General features: G+C 33.3%; 2 protein-coding genes across 5 annotated transcripts in view; both read left to right on the top strand.

The window, feature by feature from the left end:
- The window catches only part of LOC143044640 (long-chain-fatty-acid--CoA ligase 1-like), a 46134-nt gene extending 34751 nt beyond the window's left edge, over positions 1-11383 (top strand). For all 4 annotated transcript variants that reach the window (XM_076216695.1, XM_076216694.1, XM_076216696.1 and 1 more), the window contains 5 exons: positions 6211-6264; positions 6719-6808; positions 7454-7555; positions 8445-8516; positions 11110-11383. In XM_076216695.1, coding sequence (XP_076072810.1) covers positions 6211-6264; positions 6719-6808; positions 7454-7555; positions 8445-8516; positions 11110-11250 — 459 coding nt within the window. In that variant the 3' untranslated portion in view covers positions 11251-11383. The remainder of the gene's footprint in view (positions 1-6210; positions 6265-6718; positions 6809-7453; positions 7556-8444; positions 8517-11109) is intronic.
- Positions 11384-16032: 4649 nt separating this feature from the next.
- LOC143044641 (trypsin-like) lies at positions 16033-27164 on the top strand. Its single transcript, XM_076216698.1, has 7 exons — positions 16033-16167; positions 20890-20993; positions 22045-22148; positions 23315-23580; positions 24885-25027; positions 26144-26201; positions 26957-27164. The coding sequence occupies exons 1-7, from the start codon at positions 16122-16124 to the stop codon at positions 27061-27063; spliced, it is 828 nt and encodes a 275-aa protein (XP_076072813.1). The 5' UTR covers positions 16033-16121; the 3' UTR covers positions 27064-27164.
- The last annotated feature ends 79 nt before the right edge of the window (positions 27165-27243 follow it).

A 27243-nucleotide genomic window follows, 5' to 3' on the forward strand; every position in this document is an offset into this window, starting at 1 on the left:
CCGTTACTTAAAATAGAACATAGGGGTCAAATGCAGTTTTTGGCTTATATCTCAAAAACGAAAGCATTTAGAGCAAATCTGACACGGGGGTAAAAATGTTCATTAGGTCAAGATCTATTAGCCCTGAAATTTTCAGATGAATCAAACAAACCATTGTTGGGTTGCTGCCACTTAATTGGTAATTTTAAGGAAATTTTGCAGTTTTTGGTCATTATCTTGAATATTATTATAGATAAAGATAAACTGTAAACAGCAAAAATGATCAGCAAAGTAAGATCTACAAATAAGTTAATATGACCAAAATTGTCAATTGACCCCTTAAGGGGTTATTGTCCTTTAATGACAATTTTTCACAATTTGTTCTTCATATTTGCTAACTTTAAAAAATCTTCTCCTCTGAAACTACTGAATGGATTTGGATGAAACTTAGCATGATTGTTCCTTAGATTATCCTGCACAAAGTGTGTGCTTCGATTTTTGATCCGTCAAAAAACATGGCCGCCGTTACTTAAAATAGAACATAGGGGTCAAATGCAGTTTTTGGCTTATATCTCAAAAACGAAAGCATTTAGAACAAATCTGACACGGGGTAAAAATGTTCATTAGGTCAAGATCTATCAGCCCTGAAATTTTCAGATGAATCAAACAAACCATTGTTGGGTTGCTGCCACTTAATTGGTAATTTTAAGGAAATTTTGCAGTTTTTGGTCATTATCTTGAATATTATTATAGATAAAGATAAACTGTAAACAGCAAAAATGATCAGCAAAGTAAGATCTACAAATAAGTTAATATGACCAAAATTGTCAATTGACCCCTTAAGGGGTTATTGTCCTTTAATGACAATTTTTCACAATTTGTTCATCATATTTGCTAACTTTAAAAAATCTTCTCCTCTAAAACTACTAAACCAAATTCAACCAAACTTCAACTGAATGATCAGTAGGGTGTATAAAATAAAGTTTGTGCTTTATTTTTTATTTCGTCAAAAAACATGGCCGTCATGGCTAAAAATAGAACACAGGGTAAAATGCAGTTTTTGGCTTATATCTCAAAAACTCCAGCATTTAGAGCAAATAAGACAAGAAGTTAAAGTATTTATTAGGTCAAGGTCTACCTGTCCTGAAATTTTCAGCCGAATTGGGTAACTGGTTTTTCAGGTATAATGCCCCTGAATTGATGATTTTAAAGAAATTCTGCAGTTTTTGGTTATTATCTTGAATATTATTATAGATACAGATAAACTGTTAATAGCAAAAATGTTAAGCAAAGTAAGATTTACAAATAAGTCAATTTGACCAAAATTGTCAATTGACCCCTTAAGGAGTTATTGCCCTTTAAAGACTTTTTTCACAATTTGTTCATCATGTTGACTTACTTTAAAAAATCTTCTCCTTTGAAACTGCTGTATCAATTTCAGCCAAACTTAGGCTAAATGAGTTTCAGAGTATCTAGTATAAATTTTATATTTCATTTCCTTGTATGTCAGAAACATAGCTCCTATGGCTAAAATAGAACATAGGAGAAAATGATTTTTTTTTTGCTTTTGAAGAAAATAGGACGATTCAAAGAACATTTAAATAAATTGAAAAGCCGAAATAATCATTGATGAGAGATTTAACCAAAAAAATTAAGGTGAGCGATTCAGGCTCTTGAGAGCCTCTTGTTTTATAAGAAAATATAATGTGTCAGTGTTGGTCCACTTTCTACTGGTTATAAGACAGATCGAAGTACCGGAAATCCGACTCAATCTTTGTTTACAAAGTTACAACAGTAGAGTCTGTAACCGACTGTATCTGTATGACATGTGAATAAATTGTCGAGATCGATGCTGGCTTTAATACGGTTTTATTGGCGGGGCGGGAGAACAGATTTGAAGCTCTCTAGGTTTGACGTGTGCACAACAGTGTCGTCTAGCTGATTCGGCCCGATCACTGTCTTGCAGTGGTCTAATCAAATCGGCACCTGGTCAATTTGGCACCCGGTATACAGTCAAGGGTCTAACTTAAATAAGTTGTTAGAGAAAAATAACATGCATGTGTTATTACAGACACTTTCATGAGTTGTCTACTCTTTTTTCCTTAATCTGTAATAACATGTTTGTTATCAGTTAAATATATCATAAATATTTTTATCTTTAATGACCACTTGGGAATTCTTAAAACTTTGCGCAGTAACTTAATTTATTACCTTGATAACTAATTTTCTAATTCCATTAATACAATTTTGATCAACCATGGTAAATCAATGAGACAAGGCTTTTAAGGGCAAAACTAAGCTGTAATAACAAGGCTTAAGTTATTACAAGCATGTAACTTACTATATGAGAGTAAATGAGACACTTGGAATCTTGCGCAGTGCCTCATTACAAGCTCTGACCATCATTTCTTACAATGAATTGAAATAAATTGTTATGCATGTCAGAGCAAAGCCTTTAAAGAGATTTAGAGAAGCTGTAATAACACCCTTTTGTTATTGCAAGAATACATTTTCTGTAATAACATAGGTGTACTATGCATGATTGGTAAACTATGAGTTGTTATATCTTTGCAAAGATTAGTATACTTAAAGAAAATGATAATATAAATAGAACTTAGAAAAATTTAACAAAATAAAGGTTGTATATATTCCCTTTGAAACATGTAACATACATATGTTATCACAGTTTTTTGATATTTTAGCCCACAATAACAACATGTATGTTATTTTTCTCTAATAACTTATTTAAGTTAGACCCTTGACTGGTATAGTCAAATCGGCATCTGGTTAAATCAGCACTTGATATAGTCAATTCGGCACCCATGTTAGATTTGTTTAATATATATTTTTAACAGTATTTTAAGCAAAAACAGTAGAAATAAGAAATGGGTTGTCCAGAAATTTTACAGTATTTACCCAAGAAGAGTTAGATAAGGAAGGGGTTGGCCAGAAATATTAACCTAATTTTATCATGTTTATTCACATTTTTAAGGGTTGAATTATTTTTTTTTCCACAATAATTGTTTCGTGGTATTCTTTGAATTTCTCGGCAGATATGGTTCTCTTCGGACATGCTTTTAAGAGGAATTTGTCTGGTTCAATAGCGTGAATCAGCCCCTCAACTTCTTTGTACATAAATACTAACTTTGGCTTCAACGCCTTGTTCGTCCTTGTCTGGCGATCTTGTTGTAGTTCCAGTTTGGCAAGCATTTTGGAGACTTATCCATCCTCTTTTGACTTGTAATCTCTGATGATAAATTTTGCCGCTTGACATGTTTATTTTTGATACCGAGTAGGGGTTGTATACGGTAGCTCCATCAATCGATCAATAGATCAATTCCTAAAGGTCTAGTTCATTATCCAATCTGACACAAATTTCAATAACTGGAATGCCACCCAAGATGAATATATGATGACCCTCTATAACAGCATAATTACTTGGAATTGTGTTTAATACCATGATGGTTCAATGGCATAAACTTAAATGGAGACAAAATTTAACATGAAAGATTGTGGATTAGTGTAAAATAAAAAAAACTAGCTTACTATGATATATGGTTAAAGAATGAATATCAAATTATATAGGTCATGGGCAGAGTTGTTATAAAATATCACTGATATGGCAGAGAAGTGGTTTCAAGTTTCATATAAAGGGACCTGACTGACATGAAATAAAAAAAATCATAGGAGTATCCCTATTTGTCTAATCTTCAATGTGAAATAAAACAAGTATAACAATATTGTGAAAATCTACAGAAATAGAATTTGCTTCAAGTTACAGAAATAACTACATTTGTGTATGTCACTAGTAACTTATTTAATAAGTATGTGGGTAATTAGTCCTATAACATATGACCTCAGGAGCATTATTTACTATTTCTATTTACTGTTCTGATAATTTTTTTTTACTATCAATGTGTCACACTTTGCATTCAAAAATTTAAAAAAAAAATGAAAATATCAGTATAAAAACGTTAAAAATTGAATAAGAATGCGAAGTCATATGTTATAGGACTAGTGGGGTATAAGAGCTTATTACAACAGGCTCTTCATAATCATTTGGTTTGATAGGATACTAGTAGTCTGTATTCTAGATTTAGTAAAATGTAATTGCAAGAAAAAAAAATACACATTACTTAGAATACTTTAGATCATTCAGGTAGTCTTTATTTAGTACGTACAAAAGAACAGTCAGTAGTCATTGGGTATTGTAGATCATATAAATAGTCTTGACCTATTTATTAGTACAAAAGAACAGCTAGTAATCTTTGGACATTGTATATCATTCCAGTATTCTTGACCTATTTATCTGTACAGAAAAAAACAGACAGTAGTCATTGGATACTGTAGATCATTCAGGTAGTCAAGACCTATTTATTTGTACAAAAAAAAACAGCCAGTAGTTATTGGATACTTTAGATCATTTAAGTAGTCTTGACTCTTGACCTATTCATTTGTATTAAAAAAAAAACCAGTCAGTTGTCATCTTCACTTCACACACTCATATACGAATATCAATTATATGCTTACGAGACATGTTGCAATGTTCAACTTATTACGGTATGTGAAAATCAAGACTTGCATAAAAAATATCCCAATATTAGAGGCAGTGGCATCATTTTTCCTCAGAGCTTTCAGCTCTTTGATTGGTTTATATCTCTGAAACTGAAGCAAATCTGACTGGTGGCAAACATGTTCAAATTTAAATATATCTGCCCTGAAATTTTCAGACAAATCTGACAACCAGTTGTTGGGTTGCTGCCCCTGATTTAGTTATTTTATGGAAAGTTTGCAGTTTTTTGCTATTATCCTAGATATTATTATAGTATCTAATGATATCTTATACTATAAATTATGATTTTAACCTTATTTTACATGATTTACAAAGCGTCAGTAAATACAGGTGAGCCACACAGGCTCTTTAGAGCCTCTAGTTTTTTAGATTCGAGTTTATCAAATAGTTTGATAATTAGCGTAGCTTGCAGTTCACATGTAGTTTATCCCTTATGTAAACATCTACCCTTAAAGTCGTCATCGTAAATTACAAATACCATATTGTGTATTTGTTTAAATCTTAATTTAAATGAGAGAGAAATGCAATGTTCTCCGAGCTTTCTTCTTTTTGGCAGCTAGTACAAATACAGGTTGTATTTTCCTAAAATGTACAAAATTATGTTTTAGTGGACAATTTATGATTTACGCATGAAAACATGTTCCTTTATTTTACCGACTTTAATTTTTCATATTTTAACAGGGACAGCAAAGTAAACTGCAACATAAACAATAATTTCAATGTATCCGTTGGCTTCTAGTAGAAACGATATAAAGGATACTTATGCATATACTTTTGTATCTGTATAGTAAAACAGTCGAATGCAGGACACAAGTCCTTCCTCCAACACCCAGAAAAAATACATTTGCCTCAGCTGACAAAGCACAGTTAGGTTTTAATTATAAAGTCATGGACATTTGGTTTAAAGTTGTGAATAAAACATTCTACATTTATCTTTCGACATGTTCATTTGTCTTTCTGTTAGTATAAACGACTGTTCACGTCATTATCCATAGTTCGTTTATTATATCTATACTTTCGCGGACCATCATACTTAAGCGTGTGTAGGCATTGACTTTAGCAAAGACCATCACACTTTAAAGTGACCATTGTACTTTAGCGTCCCCATTGCACTTTAGAGTCCTTCATATATATTGTCTTTTTATAGGTTTTTAAACACAAAATTTTCTACATGACTCGTTCTCTTTAAACATGATTTTTAATTTATACAAGATCTTACAATAGAACTGTGTTAATGTATGCTTTTCTAGAATATTCATGTACAGTACACACTGCTGCAGAAAACTAATTTGAATATATTCTCTATTTAATTAAATTTGAAAACCATTGTAAATAAATTGATTGATTTTTTGGTGTTTTAAAACCACTTTTAAGCACCGCATTTAGGCTATTTTGTGGCGGTCAGTTTTTATTGGTGGAGGAAGCTATAGTGCCCTGTGAAAACCACCGACCTTCAATAGGAAAACTGACAATCCTAGTTAATTAAGATTGGAGTTGTCGTGCACCCTCATGAGTAGGGTTGGAACTAACAACCTCAGTGATAACTGGCTATTGATTACAGTAATAACTACTAAGACCACTCCGCAACCAAGGCCCATATTGTACATAGATATCATCAAAAAGGATCGATAGGAGTCATTGTTATTTTTTATTTACAGAATGGTACTTTGAAGATTGTTGATAGAAAGAAAAACATCTTTAAACTTGCTCAGGTAAGATCTTCATATAAACACATGTAAGATTGTTAAAATTTGCTCAAATACATGTATGATCTTCATATATGCTCATAAAAGATTTTCAGAATTGCTCAAATAAGGTTTTCAGACTTATTCAGATAAAATTGTGTTGATACATGGGCAACCCATACATCAGGAAGACAATTGTGAAATCATTTCAATATAAAATCTTAATTGTGTCATGTGAATAAAATAAGAGGTGGGTTAAATTATCTTAAAACATATTGATATCTACTAAAGCAAAAGATTTATTAAACTACAACATTAACCACTGTACTTCTGATTGGCTTCATACAGCAACATGATGAATGTTTTTGATATCAGGTCAAAACTTTGTTTTGTTTAAAAATTGGTGAAAAAGTTAAAATTTTAGTTGTGAAAATTACTAGCTTGGAGATAACAATAACAAAAAATGATATTTTTATTACAGGGAGAGTATATTGCTCCTGAGAAAATAGAGATAGCCTATATGAGAAGTGAATATGTTGCTCAAGTGTTCATTGAAGGTGATAGCTTAAAGGTTTGTATATACAGAGTTTAGTAAGGATCATTTCCAATTATATACTTTGAGCGTAAAGGTTGAGATAATTGTTAACTTTAATGTTAGCTTTTACAATTCTTTTAATGCTGTATGTAAATTATTGTATTATATATTTGATAAGGTTGGGGATTGGTTATTGGCAACTACTGTAGTTTTTCGGTGATATATATATGGAAATTAGTATGGCGTTCATTATCACTGGACTAGTATATATTTGTTTAGGGGCCAGCTGAAGGACGCCTCCGGGTGCGGGAATTTCTCGCTACATTGAAGACCTGTTGGTGACCCTCTGCTGTTGTTTTTTATTTGGGCGGGTTGTTGTCTCTTTGACACATTCCCTATTTCCATTCTCAATTTTATGTTGTTGGTTTTTTTTTTTCAAAAGTCAAGAATCTTACGGAAGTTTTCTCTTCATGCAAAAAGTATTTTCCTTTATTTACAGTAATTGTATTTGAAAATATCCGCATGATTATTCATATCTTTATGTTTTGTTTGACAATGAAAAGGAACATCCGACAGGTAAAACAAACAAATGATTCAATCTGATACCTTTAATAAGAAATGTACTCCACTCTTTATCTCTACCTAGGTATTTAATATACAACAGTGTTTCTTCTGTTTCAGCCATTCCTACTGGGTATTATAGTACCAGATGCAGAAACTATTATGAAGGTTGCTAAAGATAATGGCGTGTCAGAAGATATGGAATCAGTCTGTCAGAGTAAGGTAAGACAATGAAATAATTTTCTTTATCTTTCCAATAGAAAATGTAAAATATTTCCAATTAAGATATATTTATAATGATGACATTGTATATATCTTATATGTATTATATTGTATGTATGTCATGTATATGTTGCAATTATTGGAAATAAAAAAATCAAAAGTTAAAAAAAAGTCAATGGAGTACTGGAAAATATGGAAGTTAAACGTTTGGTTTGAGGTAGTTTACCATGTGGTCACATCAACTTGAAACTTAGTACAGTGAAACCTGGCTCAACTGAATCCTGGATAAACAGAAAACCTGTATAAACCAAAAATGTTCAAAAGCACCATCATATCAAAGGGTATGCATTGTGAACCTGATAAAACCAAACATCGGCCAGAACTGAACAAAATCCTAAGTCCTGAAGAGGTTCGGTTTAAACAGATTTCACTGTATACATTTCAAGATGATAAAAATTCTAAAGTTGAGTTTGAACCAGATTTTATGGTTCACAGTAAAATCACTGAAGTTGTAAGCTGATAGTGTAAGATAGACATGGCGTCTTAAAGACACATATTGGTTTTTTTTTTAACTAATGTGTTGTCAGTTGTGGGTTCAGTAAAATGTGTTATGCAAAAAATATTACTTTAAATTTGCAAAAAGTAGAATCACAAAAATACTGAACTCCCAAGAAAATTCAAAACGAAAAGTCCCTAATCAAATGGCAAAATCAAAAGCTCGAAAAACATTAAACGAATGGACAAAAACTGTCATATTCAGGAGTTGGTACAATTACTACAATAAATATTTATGGACGAAGTGTTTAGAAAATAATAAAACATGTTTGATATTTTAGGCTTATATGAAAGTTAATAAATGAATAAGTTAACATATGTTTCATTATTTCAGAAAATCAAAGACATCATTCTGAAAGACATAATAGCTGTTGGAAAAAGTTTAGGACTGAAATCTTTTGAACAGGTTAGTAATTATCATTGTTTATTTAAAGGGCCTCAATATTGGTAGAGATAAAAAAAAAAAAAATTGGTGTCTGGAAACTAGAAAAATGCTTATTTGGGTCCCTTTTTGGCCCCTAATTCATAACGAGGGACGAAAGATACCAGAGGGAGAGTCAAACTCATAAATAGAAAATAAACTGACAACGCCATGGCTAAAAATGAAAAAGACAAACAGACAAACAATAGTACACATGACATAACATAGAAAACTAAAGAATAAACAGCACAAACCCCACCAAAAACTAGGGGTGATCTCGGGTGCTCTGGAAGGGTAATCAGATCCTGCTCCACATGTGGCACCCGTCATGTTGCTTATTTGATAACAAATCCGGTAAATAGTCTAATTCGATAGGTCACATTCATGAAAGGGAAGGGGTTGTAATTACAATGTAAGGAACATATCCGATATCGTTTGTGAAACGGTTATTCCATAACGGTCAACCAACTCGTGATGGCGTCTGTAAAATTTATGAAGTGATGATTTTAACTTCACCATTTGGAAATCTTGGTTAAATAGCTTCCTTGTGAGCAGCAACCCTCTATCAAGGAAATCATGATAGGAAATGCAAGCACAGGAATATCGTATCAATTGGGAGATATATACACCGTATGTAGGTGCTGCTGGAATGTTGCTACTTAGAAATGGAAAGTTCACAATTGGAAAGCTGAATCATCTCTTTTGTCGTAAAGTTTTGTTTTCAACTGACCCTTATTGTCAATTTCTAGATGTAAGTCAAGATATAAGGCAGACTTAACTGTATCTGTAGTATCCTTTATCTCTAGTTCGATGGGATATATGTGTTCAACATAGTCACCAAATTTTGAATTATTTAGTGAAAGAACATCATCTATATAACAGAAAGTAGAGTTAAAGGATATTGCTAACTTCTTATCTTTCTTCCTAAGAAGTTCCTGTATGAAGTCAGCCTCATAATAATAAAGAAACAAGTTGGCAAGAAGAGGGGTACAATTTGTTCCCATTAGAATGCTGACAGTCTGTTGAAAAGCATGTCCTCCAAACGTAACAAATATGTCGTCAATCAAGAAATCAAGCATCTTGATAATGTCAGTTTCAGAGAATTTTCTATTTGAATCAGAGTGATCCTTTACAAAGTAGGATTTATCCCTTCCTAAGACAAGATACTTGTAACTACGTTGGCCATTCTTTTTTATGAAACAAAGCAATACCAATTCTTTCAATTTGTCTTTTAGTTTGGAATGTGGAATACTAAACTATTGGGACCATAACCCCAAAAATCAATTCCAACCTTCCTTTTCTGGTTATAAACCTTGGTTTTAAATTTCATAGATTTTCTTTACTTTTACTAAAATAATTGTCAGGAAACCAAATGTCTTTGGACAACGATGACGTGATACCAATATACGACCGCAAAATTTTTTGCAGTCAGATAAAAATTACAAAAATTTGAGCTTCCATTCTCTAACTTAAGTTTGCCTCAACCAAATGTTATGAAACTTATACACAATGCTGATTACCACAATATATAGATCAAGGTTGAATTTTGGGGGTGTCACTTTTACTATCCTTTAGTTATTATAAAAAAGATGTGGTATGATTGCCAATGAGAACTCTCTACAAGAGACCAAAATGACACAGAAATTAACAACTATAGGTCACTGTACCGCCTTCAACAATGAGATAAGCCCATACCGCATAGTCAGGTATAAAAGGCCCCGAAATGATAATGTAAAACAATTCAAACGAGAAAACTAACGGCCTTATGTCCCTTTATAAATTGAAAAATTACAAAATATTTTAGTTTCCGTTCTCTAACTTTAGTTTGCCAAAACCAAACGTTATGAAACTTATACACATTGTTTATTACCACAAAACACAGATCAAGTTTTTAAAGTCACAAAATAAAGACAAACTTGTCAAGAAAATTACATTACTTGTTCCAGGTGCAGAAATCTAATATCTGTTAGTCCATAATTGTAGCTGAATCAACTACATGGTTTACAACCAATGCTACATACGATGAAATATTCACTGAAAAAAAAAAAAAACAGTCTTTACCCTTAGGTGCTTAAAAGCACTTTGATTAATATTCTTCAGTTTTGTCCCTTTATAACTTTATATGTAATGCAAGCGGGGGCATCACCTGTGTCCCGTGGAATCATTCCCTATTTATTATGTTTTGTTTCATCTAGTAATAAACCTTTTGGAAAGAAACAGACAATAACAATCAAAATCAAGGAGTACTAAACAAAGACTCACAAAACCAAAGGACATTTACATCAACACTTATAAATAATAAATAAGAAACAACACGAACTCCCCTAAAAACTGGGAGTGAAATGAATATCAGATATGATTTCTGACACTTTGTCATAATGGCCAATCAGCTCATGATGGCGACCGTAAAATTTCTTGAGTGATGACCTTAATTTGATTAATAAGACTCTATATATATGTTAAATTATAATACTCTTTGTTGTTGGTTTGTCATCTCATATGTTGTCTGCATGTCTGTATGTCTCCTTTTCATCAATTCTATAATGTATTTTGACAACAGTGAATATATTTATTTCAGGTAAGAGATATTCACCTTCATCATGAGCTGTTTTCTGTGGAGAACAACTTACTGACATCAACCTTCAAGAATAAACGACCTCAGCTTCGGCAGTTCTTCAACAGAAAAGTTCAAGATCTCTATGCCAAACATGAAGTATAGGATAAAAGAACAGCTGCTGAAAAGATCATATATATTTTGTACTGATTTAATTACCAGTGTTTTCTATTTAGACATTTATTGGAAATTTTGTTGTTTTTTTATGGATACATTAGTTATATATTAAATACTGTGATATATTTTTGGGTTGTTAAATTGTAGGGTTATTTCATCCAGTTTGTTTTTTATTGATATATATCAGGGATATCAAATTAAGAGCATGACTTCATACTATTTTATTCAAAATGCCATATTTTACTATTTTTGATTGATTTTTATATTGGTATATTTTTTATGCTAAAAAAAAATACAAGAAATGATGTATGAAAAAGTATTTGGTCTATAACCAATTGTTAAGAATTAAATGTTTGTTTCATGATCATATGACTTGTTTCAATATGAAAAGGTTTGGAGATGCAAGATCTCTTCAATCATAAATAAGCATTGTTTTTAACATTTTCCACATTTGATAGTTTTTATTACAATTAATAGTATATCATTTTCTCCACTACCCACAAATAACTTGTCCATTATCCCAAAGGATGGTGCTATTTTATAACATTGTCAATCAGGGTAATAGTTTTATTTTGAATTGTTTTTGAATACATGTAATTTACAAAAGCTTTGAAAAATATTTGTTTGTCATTGCACAGTAAGCAATTTTACAATGCTGAAAAAATATAAAAGGTACATCAATCATTTCATCGTTTATGTATTCTATCTATCAGGGTTGTGATTAGGTGCTTTTGTTTACCAAAGATTTTGATTGTAACATTTTTGTATTTGTTTGATATTTTGCTACACTCCCATTTCATGATCCAAAAAAACTGCTGCATATTTTTTCTAATTTTAAGTAAAAGTGTATTTTATCCACCCTATATAACAATCTATTTTTTGAGGCTTCAGTAGGGTTCCCCCTGGGTTAAATGATTATGTTTAATTGAGTGCCTCGGGTGGCAAGGTCTTAACAAAGTCAGTTTTAAGCAAACTATACAGTTCTTAACTGATATGATTCTCTGTTTTGAACATTTTTATAGTTCACAGGTCAATAAGAGATGTTTCAAGGTCATCTGCTTAAACCCCAAGGATATTGATAAGATTTGGAGTCACATATTTGAAGTACCTACCCCCTTTAAAAAAAAATGTTGTTATGAATAAAATGGATCTTATTATTTTCACTTAGATCATTACTGAAATATAACATGTAAAAGACAATCATCTGAATTTCATAAATAAAGTAATACATGTAGTGTCAACAGGGTTATTATTCATGAATAATATTTTATTTTGATATTGATTAAAAATTACTGTATACATTATAACTACTCTTACTTAGTTGTAATGAAATAAATAAGATTTGTTGTTAATGTTTTTTGTAAGCCAGTATTTTTGACCTCATAAACTGGTGCTCTAATGGTGCCATAAAACAGTTCAGGGAATTACAAAGATGTGTTTTATTATAAGTCAGTTATATATTATAATCCTTCACATAACTCTTTATCATTCAATCATTGTTATAGTTGACTGTTGTTTAAGATTTTATTTTTATAATTAAACAAATAATGCAAAAATTTATGGCGAAAATTTAGAAGATAATTATGTACATTGTTTTATAAAAAATGTATACAGATTATTTTAAAAGTAGTATTTTAAGGAGTAATCAGCATTTGTCTTCCAAATAATTTATTAAAACAACAAGATAGCAACTTGCCATGATAGATTGATCTCTATCAAAGAAAGGATTGAAAGCAGATCAAGATAAGAAAAAAACAATTTGTAATGTTAATAAGGTTGCAAATAAAAGTATAATGACAAATGTGTGAATGTATTTGTTGAATGGCACTTTACCACTCACTGCAACAAGCTAAGCTTTTTAGAGAATTTATCTCATTTCATTGAACTTGCCATGGTTAATTAGGAGTCAATAGTATATTAGCTGTTTGCTCTTGCCAAAAATAAAACTGTGAGTGAACTTGCAATAAGAAATACCACATCCACATGTTTGATTATCTCCCCTTTAAGATATCAAACATCCTCATGTTTGATTATCTCCCCTTTAAGATATCCAACATCCTCATGTTTGATTATCTCCCCTTTAAGATATCAGACCAGGATACCCCATCCACATGTTTGATTATCTCCCTTTAAGATATCAGACCAGGATACCCCATCCACATGTTTGATTATCTCCCTTTAAGATATCAGACCAGGATACCCCATCCACAGGTTTGATTATCTCCCTTTAAGATATCAGACCAGGATACCACATCCACATGTTTGATTATCTCCCCTTTAAGATATCCAACATCTCATGTTTGATTATCTCCCCTTTAAGATATCAAACATCCTCATGTTTGATTATCTCCCCTTTAAGATATCCAACATCCTCATGTTTGATTATCTCCCCTTTAAGATATCCAACAACCACATGTTTGATTATCTCCCCTTTAAGATATCAGACCAGGATACTATTAGTCAATGCTCGTCATCAGGTAGTGATCTACAACTGTATATAGATTATATAAAGATGTGGTATGAGTGACAATGAGACATCTCTCCATTCAAGTCACAATTTATAAAAGTAAACCATTATAGGTCAAGGTACAGCCTTCAACACAGAGCCTAGGCTCCCACCGAACAGCAACCTATAGAGGGCCCCAAAAATAACTAGTTTAAAACCATTCAAACGGGAAAACAAACGGTCTAATCTATATAAAAAATCAAGAAACGAGAAACACTTATGAACCACATCAACAAACGACAACTACTGAACATCAGATTCCTGACTTAGGAGAGGTGCAAACAATTGCAGTGGGAATAATTGTTTCAGCAATATCTGTCGACCTTTTTAGGAAGAGTTGTGCTAATGAGAGAAAATGTCCACATTGCATCAATGAAGTATATTGTATTAAATAAGGAGAATGATGTTGCCACAATTATCCACATAAAACCAAATTATGCAGATGTTAATTTGATATCTATCCTCAAAGGCAAGACCAGGATTTGATCACTTCATACTTATCCTCATGTAGTATTCTGCAACCGTGTTAAATTGCACCAATAAATGTCCACCTTTTAAGGAAGAATTGAACTTACAAGAGATAATTACCATTTATAACAACATGTAAGTTGGTTAGTTTGATGATCTACCCATTAACTTAAACCAGGGATTTTATCCGTTTATGCTTATCTGCATGCAGTATTCTACTGGGAAAAGCTATTTAGCAGGAGGTTAGCCTGGCATTCTGGCCAAACCACCTCTATGTCAATTTGAGCAGTTAGCCATGGTCTTGGGCTAGCAAGAGTTTAGCCTGGCATCCTGGCCAAACTTCTTCACGTCAGTACGAGCAGTGAGCCAGGATCTTAGGCTAGCAGGAGTTGCATGCACTTCCAAGACACAGTAGGACACAGACAAATAGACAGGGAGACTATCTAGGAGCTACATGTATCTATATAACTCCTTCATTTCTTAGAGGGTACTATTATCATATTTAGAAACATTGATATCTTGTTATTAAAGGATACGGACAAAAAATATATACATTTATCTATACACCATGTGAGCATTAAACAAAATGTCCTTCTGATCCAGTATTCTAAACTAAATTTTTGAAATTGGCCATTTCTGAAATCAAAAGGATGAACTTCGACTGTTTGTACATAAAATTAAGTAATAGAAATGCTTAGTCACTGGTTAACTTTCCATTTTTTATGAAGTTTTAAGCCATTTCAGTGGTAGAAAACGTTGACAAAAGTTAAAAAGAGGAGACACAATAAATAACTAAAATATGGAAACCCAAATCACCAGAGATTTATAAATAATTTTATATATATATATATATTATGCCCCACCTACGATAGTAGAGGGGCATTATGTTTTCTGGATTATACGTCCGTTCGTCCGGATTCAGGTTAAAGTTTTTGGTCAAGGTAGTTTTTGATGAAGTTGAAGTCCATTGATTAAAATTCATTTTTTTCTTCCGTTTTTTGCCAAGTCATGGTCAGTTTTTCATTGACTTATGCGGTTTTGAATGTCCGCTTGCTGAATCCCTTTGTTTTTTAGACTGTTATTTTAAACGGAAGGAAATATTTATCGTGATTCTTACATTTCACAGAAAATGAGTCTACTTTGAAAACAAAGTAAAACAAATAGATCATAATTTATCGATTTGTATCGTTTTAAATTCGCCTGTTTTAGAATCTAAAGAATCATGGGTGATTTCGTACCCCAAAATGAAAATAACGTCACGTCATTGGTTGAATTTCCATTGTTTATAACATTTTTAACCTATCACGAAGTTTTGGTGTACACTTTTTAAAATCATTACCCAGGATGCATTAGATTCTGAAACGGCGAATTACTTCGCGTATTATGGAAGTTTTTGCACTCTAAGGTACTTGAAAGATAAATGCAAGATACGAAAGGTCATCAAGTTTGTTACTCATTCTTAATTCCTTATTTGTTACTTATTTCTTAATTATTCCTAAATGGTTATTTATTCCTTATTCGTTACTTTTATACTAGTACTTTTAAAATTATATCCATTTTAATGTTCGAAAATTCGCCCCAGTAGTTTGTGCAATGATCAAAACGTAGCGGATCCCTAGCAGGCAAATTTGAATATATAATAGAAACAGAGAATGTGTCAAAGAGACAACAAACCTACCAAAGAACAGAAAACAGCACATGGCGGAGACCAAAGAGCAGAAAACAGTCCAAGGTCACCAATGTTTATAACCTTGTTCGATGACTACACAACTAAAAAAAAACGTGATGATTTTAAATATCTGCCCCAATGGCCTCTACGTGTGACTTGTTATAATAAAGATAAGGCACCGGTCTTATTCAGGCACATAATCGAACCATTAACAGGATGAGGCCGCTAGTACTAATTATTTTAGGATTTACTTTGGTAAATGGTATGTATCGAATTTTTATAAACGTATGAAACACAAAGAGAAGTTTTTTTTTATTGTGTTAATATTTTTACGAAATTCATATTATATATGTTATGTTTAAAACTATGAAAGTGTGGATATGCACAAAAAGGTATCGTCAATATGAATGGGTGAATTAAAGAAAATAAAGGAAACAGAAAAATTGTCTGAGTAGTGTGCTGTACAACAGCAACACAGATTGTCATCCCAGTTCAAAGTTGAGCTTTAATTTTTTTTTTTTTGTAATTTTCTCTGTGAATTTTGGACATGTGGTTAACTGCCAAATCGAGTTTTAGTCTTCTTTGTGTTCATCATGACTAAATTTATTAATTCAAAAATCAGGGTTATCCAATATCTTCATGCATTTTCATGGTTACTTCTTCAATACGCATGAGCAACTTTTGATAAAATGGATAAACATCCTACCAAGTGAAGTAACTCTCCGACAAAACGACTCGGATGATTTGCGGTCACAATGCATCTTTGTGAACAAATTTCAAAGTTCGGAACTCCCGCACGAATTTTCAAATCGAAACCATTTTAACAAAATGTAAAGAGTTTTTGTCGAAGGACACCAAAAGAGATGACTATGTTGAACGAATCTATCCCATCGAACTAGAGATAAAGGATACAACAGATTCAGCAAAGTCTGCCTCATATCTTGACTTACATCTAGAAATTAACAAAGAGGGTAGGTTGAAAACAAAACTTTACGACAAAAGAAATAATTTCAGCTTCCTAATTGTAAACTTTCCATTTCTGTGCCTGCATATGGAGTATATATCTCCCAATTGACACGATATTCCCGGGCTTGTATTTCCTATCATGATTTCCTTGATAGAGGATTGATCCTCAGAAGGAAGCAATTAAACCAAGAGTTCCAAATGGTGAAGTTGAAATCATCTCTTCGTAAATTTACGGACGCCATCACGAGTTGGTTGACCGTTATGGAATAAACGTTTCACAGATGATATCGGATATGTTCCTTATGTCGTAACTACAATACCCTTCCCTTTTCACGAATGTGACCTACCGAATTGGACTATTTACCGGATTCGTAATAACATAAGCAACACGACGGGTTCCACATGTGGAGCAGGATCTGCTTACCTTTCCGGAGCACCTGAGACCACCCAAAGTTTTTGGTGGGGGTCGTGTTGCTAAGTTTTTAGATTTCTATATGTGTCTTCTGTACTACTATTTGTCTGTTTGTCTTTATATTTTTCAGCCATGGCGTTGTCAGTTTATTTTCTATCTATGAGTTTGACTTTCCCTCTGGTATATTTCCTCCCTCACTCGCAAATAAATATTCAGTTAAAAAGCTTAAATCAAAATGGTCCCATATAAATCAGTCTCGCAAGAAAATAATATGATGACCAGGGGCGGATCCAGCCATTTTAAAAAGGGTGGTGTCCCAACCCAGTTTAGAAAGATTTTGGGAATTAGAGTCGTTAGGAGTAGATAGCAATACGACAGATGTTGAAACGGTAGACTATATGGAAACAAATCAAAAGTCAGCAATCGAATTTCGAGAAAACATAAATGTGTGGAATAAACTAAATAAGTCGTATATGTACTTTGCGTTGTGTTTACTTTAAATGTTCATCAATAAAGAAAAGAAATTTAATTTTACACTTGCAGGAATTACTGTCTCTTCAAAACACAAAAAATAGAAATCTGAATTAAACTTTAACGAGTCCATGATTTTATTCTTTCCTTTGCACGAATTGATGCCTTCCGCAAGGGCATTGTTCTTGTCGGTATTTCTTCGTTGTTTGGTTCTTCCACATATTCATCAGATGGTGTTACTTCGTTTATTTCTTCTTGACGGGATGATGCGGGATATAATGTACAATACCTTTACTAATATCGGGATCCTTAACCTTCTCAATAAATCCTCGGCGTTCTTGATCCTTGATTATCTGTCCATATACCTTAAGCATTTCGGGATCTTGACTTAATTTTCGAATGACGTTTTCTGTTCTTCGTTTCGTAACGAAGAAGTTTGTAGGCAAGGGTTCGTGATCTGGTTTCCATGGCAACTTTGCTATGTACTTGTTTTCTCGGAATTCAATTGCTGACTTTTGATTTGTTTCCATATAGTCTACCGTTTCAACATCTGTCGTATTGCTATCTACTCCTAACGACTCTAATTCCCAAAATCTTTCTAAATTCAACTCCTCTGGTTTGTGCGATGTCAATATGTTGTACATACCTACATTACTCTGTTGACGATAAGACGTCGGAATTGGACCAGACAACAAATAACCAAGTTTGGATTTTACGGCGGTTGGACCATTTCCTCTTAATATTGTATCCTCTACGAAATCCCAATAGAAATCAGCTCCGATGAGCAAGGAGATTTCAAAAGAAGAGTTGTCTTCTGTAAACGGATGAGCTAAACGTAATCCTTTCAGGTACTTGAATTCTCGTATACCATTACCGATGTAATTGCTTAACGGGCTGGCGATGTTCGGTACTACTAGAACCTCAACTGGAATTTTCGTTCTATTTATCGACTCTACGTATACGCGTGCTCTTGACAAATGACGGACTTTGCTGTCGGTACTTCCAAATGCCGATAAATGTATGGTTTCTGTTCCTAGTATTTCTAAATCTATTTTCGACGCTAACTCCTCGGTAACAAAAGAGCGCTGTGCTCCTTCATCAAACAAAATGTGCGTATCAACATATCGATTTCCCCCAACTGGTGCAACGGCAGTTTTTAGAAGCACGTTCGAACGGAATTTTTCTTCAGACGAATGAAAACTTGCGGCGATCAATGTATTTTCGCTATCATCAACGACGGCATTTACTGACGTTTGCTTATCATTAGTACATGTATTTTCATGGCAGAGACTTGTGTGGTGCTTTTTATGGCACTGGCGGCAACGAAATTTCGATTTACAATCTACGGAACGGTGTGATCCTAAGCAGTTAAAACATAACTTCTTTTCTTTGACGATTGATAGGCGTGTGTCGTTATCTGTAACATTTGGGCATTTTGCAGGGTCATGTAAATTCTGGCAGAATATGCAAGGTTTTTGTCGAATATTTTGTGTTTGTCTCTCACGGTTATCGAATGTAACTTCTTTACTCGGTGTACCTTTTCTATTAGCGCTTGTCAAAAACGATGCGGTCATTGCAGTAGGCTGCATTGAATCCATAAACGACGACGAGCGTTGTCCAGCTTCAATTATAGTGATTTCTTTCAAAATTCCACGTCTCAAATCAATCAATTCCCAATTATCGGAACCGTTTTCACGAGCTAAGTGTTGTCGTATTTCTGACGGAAGCTTGTTCAGTATTATCGGAATAAGTAATGCACCATACGATTCTCCGGAGCGGCCTAACGATTCAAGACCTCTTATGTATGCCTCTAACTTGTCGTAATAACCCCTTAGACTGAGTAGGTTGTTTTGTGGTGCTCTAAGTTCTAGCATAGCTTGCATATAAGCATTTGTAATCTTATGCGATTGTCCGAAACGCTCCTTTAAAAGTTTAATAGCTTCCATGTAATTTGAGTTTGTGAGCGGTAACCCGTCAATAGTTCTTGCAGCATCATTAACAAGCTGGGATTTTAAATAACTAAATTTCTGTACGTCTGTGAGTGTTACATTGTAATGGACGGAAGATTCAAAAGAGTCCCAAAATGTTTGCCAAGTCAGAATTTCTCCGTTAAACATGGGTAGTGTAAGTTTCGGCAAATGGTGATTTTGGTTGCTAGGTTGCTGAACGGGATACATTTGTGTTGTGTACGGAACAGAACTGTGTTGATTAATGTTTTCAAAAGTGTGAGAAGGTAATGCGTGATCATGCTGTGGGATATCATTATCAGTACATAATTTGTTTGCGAATGTTTTCCGTAAATGTCGTATTTTGGTGTTCAAAAAGAATTTGTACTCATCTGCATTTAGAATTTCTTCCTCGATGTCCTCCTCCTTTAAAGAATTCATAATATCTTCGTCCAATGCACTAATAATTTTCTGTTTTTGAATTAATGTTTCTAAAAGTTCAGCACTTTCTTCATTGTCCAAGTTTGAATCATCTTCTGTTTTCCGTAAAAGTCTCTTTACTGCACTTTTGTGACCAGCTCTGACTGCTTTTGGCTTGCTGTCCATCTTATCCTGGTCACGGCACCATAAATGTGTGGAATAAACTAAATAAGTCGTATATGTACTTTGCGTTGTGTTTACTTTGCGTATAATATTTACAATGGCGAAGCCCATACAAGGTGTAAGAAACGTCACAAACATGTGAACGTAAATACGGGAAACGTAACGTTATAACTTCGAACTATTCTCAACACCCAGAGTAAAGAGGGGGTTCCAGCTATATGCACCCATTCAAATGCATTGATCGGTAAAAAAGGGGGGTTCCAACCACCGGAACCCCCCCCCCCCCCCCCCGATGGATCTGTCAATGATGGCAAATAATCCTATCAAGTATGAAATCTTTTGAGCAATTGAGCTATGAATTTGAATGTCCCTCTGGTATCTTTCTCCTCTCCTTTATAGCAAAGTCTTTGTGTGTTAGACTGTCACAGTGATTGCTAAAACATTCTTTTATAAGGTCACGCGGTAACTGTTTGATTTTCATGACAAGGCTTTTTATTCATTGTAAATTAAAACAAATAATCAGAAAGCATTCCTCCTTTTATGGCTTGAAATATTATTAAACAATTTTCATTTTTTTTACACAAAGGACAAGGTTGCGGTAATCAGACGTATGCACCTCACACATATCCACTGCCGAGCTCACGGATAGTAGGTGGCAGGGAAGCAGTGCCTCACAGCTGGCCATGGCAGGTAACTATAGACTTTTTTTCTAAATCACACATTTGTAAGAACAGAATTATGAGATATAAAGAAAAGTCATTTTCATTTTCTAAATGTACCCATAAATGTAATAGTCGAGCCTTCAAATATAGACTTCGTGATTATCATGTTATTGTTTCTTGTATTGATCAAAATATATGTCTATATCTAAATATTATTGTGTGTATATTTAAAATCTGTCAAAGTAAAACTGCATTCGTCATGGAGATGAACAGAAGCATTCGTAATGGAGATGAACAGAAGAAAATCTTATTGAATTAGAAATACACGTCTGTCTACATGTATGATATACTAAAAAGTTGTATTCCAACTATCATGGCAACATAAACCGGTACTTGATTTGTTTTGGTATATATTTGTTTTGTAGTATTGTTTCTATAAATTGTAGATAGATTTACGATTCCGGGATAATCCTCTGTGTGTTTTGTAGTATTGTTTCTGTAAATTCTAGGTAGATTTACGATTCCGGGATAATCCTCTGTGTGTTTTGTAGTATTGTTTCTATAAATTGTAGATAGATTTACGATTCCGGGATAATCCTCTGTGTGTGTTGTAGTATTGTTTCTGTAAATTCTAGGTAGATTTACGATTCCGGGATAATCCTCTGTGTGTTTTGTAGTATTGTTTCTATAAATTGTAGATAGATTTACGATTCCGGGATAATCCTCTGTGTGCTTTGTAGTAATGTTTCTATAAATTGTAGGTAGATTTACGATTCCGGGATAATCCTCTGTGTGTGTTGTAGTATTGTTTCTGTAAATTGTAGGTAGATTTACGATTCCGGGATAATCCTCTGTGTGTTTTGTAGTATTGTTTCTATAAATTGTAGATAGATTTACGATTCCGGGATAATCCTCTGTGTGCTTTATAGTAATGTTTCTATAAATTGTAGGTAGATTTACGATTCCGGGATAATCCTCTGTGTGAGTTGTAGTATAATTGTTTCTGTAAATTGTAGGTAGATTTACGATTCCGGGATAATCCTCTGTGTGCTTTGTAGTATTGTTTCTGTAAATTGTAGGTAGATTTACGATTCCGGGATAATCCTCTGACATGTGGTGGATCATTGATAAGAGCACAGTCTGGCCGTCTGTTTGTACTTACTGGTGCTCAGTGTGTTGATGGGTAAGTTATTCCCGAGGGTATCATCAGCTCAGTGGTCAGTACTTCGGTACTGACATGATTTAACAAACTTTTCTAAAATTGTCCGTTTATAAATTTTGAAATTATAAGAAATCAAGTTTTCAACTCCCTCAGGCATAGTTGACTTTAGATGAATTTGGCTACTTATTTTGGGTATTTTTGTCATATAGCTCTTCAACGGTTTCGGTACTTATACATCCTCGGATTTCAAATGTTTGGCTCTGAGCGTTCTGATGAAGGTAAATCCAGAAAAGCGCTTCGGATCGACGCATGAAATTATTAAACGTGTTGTTTCCACTTTTTTTAGTAATCTATGTTGTCTCTAAGATAACGACCATTTTACTTCAAGCGTGGGTTATGTTTTTTTTTTAAACAAAAATAGTCGGATCCCCAATTTGATTTTAAAAAAAGTGTATAATATTGAAAAAATAATCTGATTGATTACGTCGAAACCCTAAATAAATTTGTGCGCGAACAAAATTTTCTGGCTAAGAAAAAAAAAACCATACCCCCTTTTTTGAAGTTAAATGGTTGGTTTTCTAATACATGTACGTTCTATATATTTTAACAGCCAACATCGCTTCATACTAAACGTGAGCCCTTTTGTAACGCATTTACAAAAATCGTTATTTGCAAAACAAACACAAACCAATTTTGGTCATGGCAAATACATAGACAAAACAAACATAATGAAAACTTACAAACCTACAAAAGTACCCCATAAAATCTGTTTACTGAATTGTAATGCTACAACTAGAATTAAAAGTTAAATCAAGCCTTTCGTTTGATCTTCTGTGCATTGTTTTGTCGTTCTCACGAATTCAAAACTTATGAAATGCCTCGACAAATTAAAACTTCGCAATCTTATGCAATTTCTATGCAACGAAATTATATCCAATAAAATGCAGGATCATTTGATTGTCGATTCGGTTGACAAATACAGTGAAACCTGAATAAACCGAATCCTGCATAAACCGAAACCTGTATAAACCAAACATGTTTTTAAGCACCGTCATACCAAATTTTATGTGTTGTGAACCTGATAAAACCGGTTATCCGCCAAAACCGAACAAAATTTTAAGTCCCGAAGAGGTTCGGTTTAAACAGGTTTCACTGTATATATAAATTTCATATGGTTTATGCTATAGGTCAGTTGCGGCAGATTGGAAAGTAGATGTAGGAGTCCACTCTAGATCAGCATTGGAACCTGAACAGAAAACATATAATGTTAGAGAGTTCATAGTTCATCAGAATTACAGTCCATATTATCTAGAAAATGACATAGCTATCGTGAAATTGTCTCAGCCAATCGCAGAAGGAAATACCGTCTATCCAATTTGTGTTACTTCATTGCCAAGCAGTGATTTCTGGGGACAAGACTGTGTTGTCACTGGATGGGGCGCAACTGTTGAAGGTACACTTCCAAGGGTGAATTTTAGTGCAATAATTTCATTTTGGATGTAACGCGTCTTCTGATTGACTGACGTTGTTTTGTTGATCAGCTCATAGACATAATTTTGTCATATGACCGTGACGTCATCAACGTTTTTTCATAATTTACTCCGATTTGAAATGGAATTAAGAATTAAATTATAAGAAATGACTGTAATATTTTACCTGCCTATTCAAAGTAACATAAAAACAAAACACTTCTAAGGATGAATTTTAGTGCAATGGTTTACGTTTTTTCAATTTTATTTAAAAACATAAAAAAACTCACATTTTTGCTATTTTGTTCCACAAATCAAAATATGATGTTTTTAGAAATATAATTAAATAATTCGTTTTGTATTGAGGCGGGGGAGTGGATCAAAGCGTTGATTTTGTACATGAAGAGCTTAATACTAAAAAAGTGCACATATTCAACGATTTTACTACTCTATAGAATTACAAAAAAGAAGCATGCAATGCTAAATATGTAATTGCATAGTAACTATATCTATGAAATTACGTATTTAAACCTAAATCAAGCATTTCGTGTATGTTTCTATTCAATATTGACACGTTCGCGTAGCTATAAGATGTTGATTTTTATTCGGACATATCTCGTTTAAAACAATTAATGGAAATATATAAGGCGAATTCTGAAAACTGACAAATTAGGTTTCTTGTGAACACCGGAAAGATTTTTTTAATTGATCTCGAATTCGAATTCACAAGGCCAAACTAGTGGCCTTATAGTGTTTCCTCCTTTTCGGATATAAATATAACAAAACAACAAAGAATATGAAGTATTCATTTATGACCCAAAATCAGTACATGCAAAACGAAAAGACACACAAAAAACAACAAAGGAACAGTGATTTGCTCATTGTTGAAGGCCGTACGATGACCTATAGCTGTTAATTTCTGTGTCATTTGGTCGCTTATGAAGAGTTGTCTCATTGGCAATTTTTTTTATATTTAATGCTGTTCTTCATCTCAAATTAACAGTTAGTTCTTCAACGCAGAGCAACATAAAAAAAAGCTCTCATCGCAGTGCACTAGCACCGGTATTAACGGAGTTCTTTTAAAAATAATGCGGCTAGACTTAGTAAGAAACTCAGGAATATAACAGTTGTTGCCCATTCGTTTGATGTGTTTTATCCTTTGATTTCGCCATTTGGTTAGGAACTTTCCGTTTTGAATTTTCCTCGGGGTTCAGTATTTTTGTGATTTTACTTTTTTCGTATACATGTAAGTTATGAGTATATCCCGTTTGTATTATTTGCTTACTAGGTGGAGAACCTTCAGATAGACTAAAAGAAGTTTACAAACCAGTTTTAACTGATGCTCAGTGTTTAACAAATGTAGGCGGAGCCTATAATGCTACAAGCATGATGTGTGCTGGTTACCTTGCTGGCGGAGAAGGAGCGTGTGCAGTAAGTGATACAATTATAAATATAATATTAAAAAGTTCACATACAAGAACAAAATTCTCCAAACTCACTAATGCTTGATTATCAGAAAACACTATATATTATGTTGATTTTTTAAAATTAATGTGTGTAAACTGTTCAAAAATAAATTTTCTTGTTGAGTTCAAAATCAAAGCAAACAAAAATCATCCATCAAGCAACGCTATCCTTATACCATCATTATATAAAAGTGGTAAAAGAAAAGCACAACTCATAATTACTGGTAATTTTCAAGGCATTTTCATTACAAAACAGTAATTTTCAATAGCATCAGTACATGAAAAGACATTTATCATTCTTAAACAGGTTCAAGCTGGTTTTTTTTTAATAATATTATAACTATCGAAAAGGTGTGTAACTACTGTTTTGTAATGATTTCAAGTTTAAATAATATTTCTATTCATAAAAATAAAATTGAGAATGGAAATGGGGAATGTGTCAAAGAGACAACAACCCGACCATAGAACAGACAACATCAGAAGGTCACCAATAAGTCTTCAATGTAGCGAGAAACTCCCGCACCCTGATGCGACCTTCAGATGGCCCCTAAACAAATATACATAGAATTAAATTCAAAACAGTGTGGCTGTGGCCATTGATTGACACATTAAATTCATCCATTGACTGGGACAATTTAGGTGAACGTTTGTATGTAACGACCACTGCTAACTATGTACTTTTTAAAGACACTTAAACTATGGGGTCACCAAAGGTTTTCAACACCTTAATAAAGTAATTCGAAAAATTAATCAGAAATAACACGATGTTTTGATTTATATCAATTATATAAATCAAAACATAAAGGTTATTCCTGATTAATTTTTCGAATTATTTTATAATTAAAGGCGTTAAGAAACCTTTGGTGACCCCACAGTTTAAATGTCTATCGTAGGTACGTCGTGAACAGTGGTCGTTACAGACAAACGTTCACGTAAAATGTCCCAGTCAATGGATGAATTTAATGTGCCAATCAATGGCCACAGCCACACTGTTTTGAATTTCATTCTATGTACTAGTTCAGTGATAATAAGGCTATTTGGAAAAAAGACGTGTTGTTTTATAATTTCTTTATTTTGGTAGGGTGATAATGGTGGACCTTTATCTTGTAAAAACAGCCGAGGACAATGGGATTTAGTTGGTATGTACATATCATATACATGTATCTCTACTGAGAAAATTACACCACCACGTGGTTTTAAATTTAATGTCGCAACTATCTTTTATGTGTAGAAATGCGGCAACTTACAGGAAACAACGTATTTCAATTTTATCTATAAAAAAACATCTGTAATTGATTGATTGATTGATAAACGTATTTACACTTTTGGTATTTAGCTGTATTTTGCCTCCGAATGATCTTATATCACCTCCGAATCACCTTTTGACGTCAAGCAACAATCACATATTAGTTGTGACGTCAAATGTTTTGAATTATGATGTCAAAGTTTACGGGAACCTGTGTGATTTTATGTAATGGCGGACAAATTTGCATACAAGTGTAAACACGTCTATTGATTGATTGCTGGTGTTTAATGCCACATTCAGCACCATTGTCAATATCGTGGCAGCCATTTTTGTTGGTACAGGAAACCGGATAGAACCATCAACCTTAGGCAGAAACACTGATAATCTTAACTAGTACGTTAAGAGTGAAGTCGAACGCATGCACTTGCTACGTGCGGGGTTCGACCGATAGTGTAGATGAACTATTTACAAGACCATTCTGACACATAGGTGCCGTACTTGTAATTACATTTGTAACTTAAATTCCGCTACCACGTCCAGTCAAACAAGAATGTCCTTATTTTCACGAAGTACATTAAATTTTCATCTTACTGTGTTTGTAAATATTAGCCAAATTTGATATATACATGTATATACACTATTTTACAGGCATTGTGAGCTGGGGATTTGGATGTGCTAGAGAAGGATTTCCGGCTGTGTATGCAAATGTACATAAATTTCTTGACTGGCTAAATAATGAAACAACAGACGTATAAAATATTCCAAGTGATATTAACCTTTAAATTCTTGTACAGTGTATAAGTATATAAAATTTATAATGACTAAACAAGAATGACAATATATATATTTTCTTAAATGTGCCTTTTTTCATACATATAATTATGTATGAGCTCCTCGTGTAATTACCCAGGTATAGGTGTATTAGAAGTTGTGTT

Source organism: Mytilus galloprovincialis, chromosome 9 (assembly GCF_965363235.1).
Source record: "Mytilus galloprovincialis chromosome 9, xbMytGall1.hap1.1, whole genome shotgun sequence".
Lineage (NCBI taxonomy): Eukaryota > Metazoa > Mollusca > Bivalvia > Mytilida > Mytilidae > Mytilus > Mytilus galloprovincialis.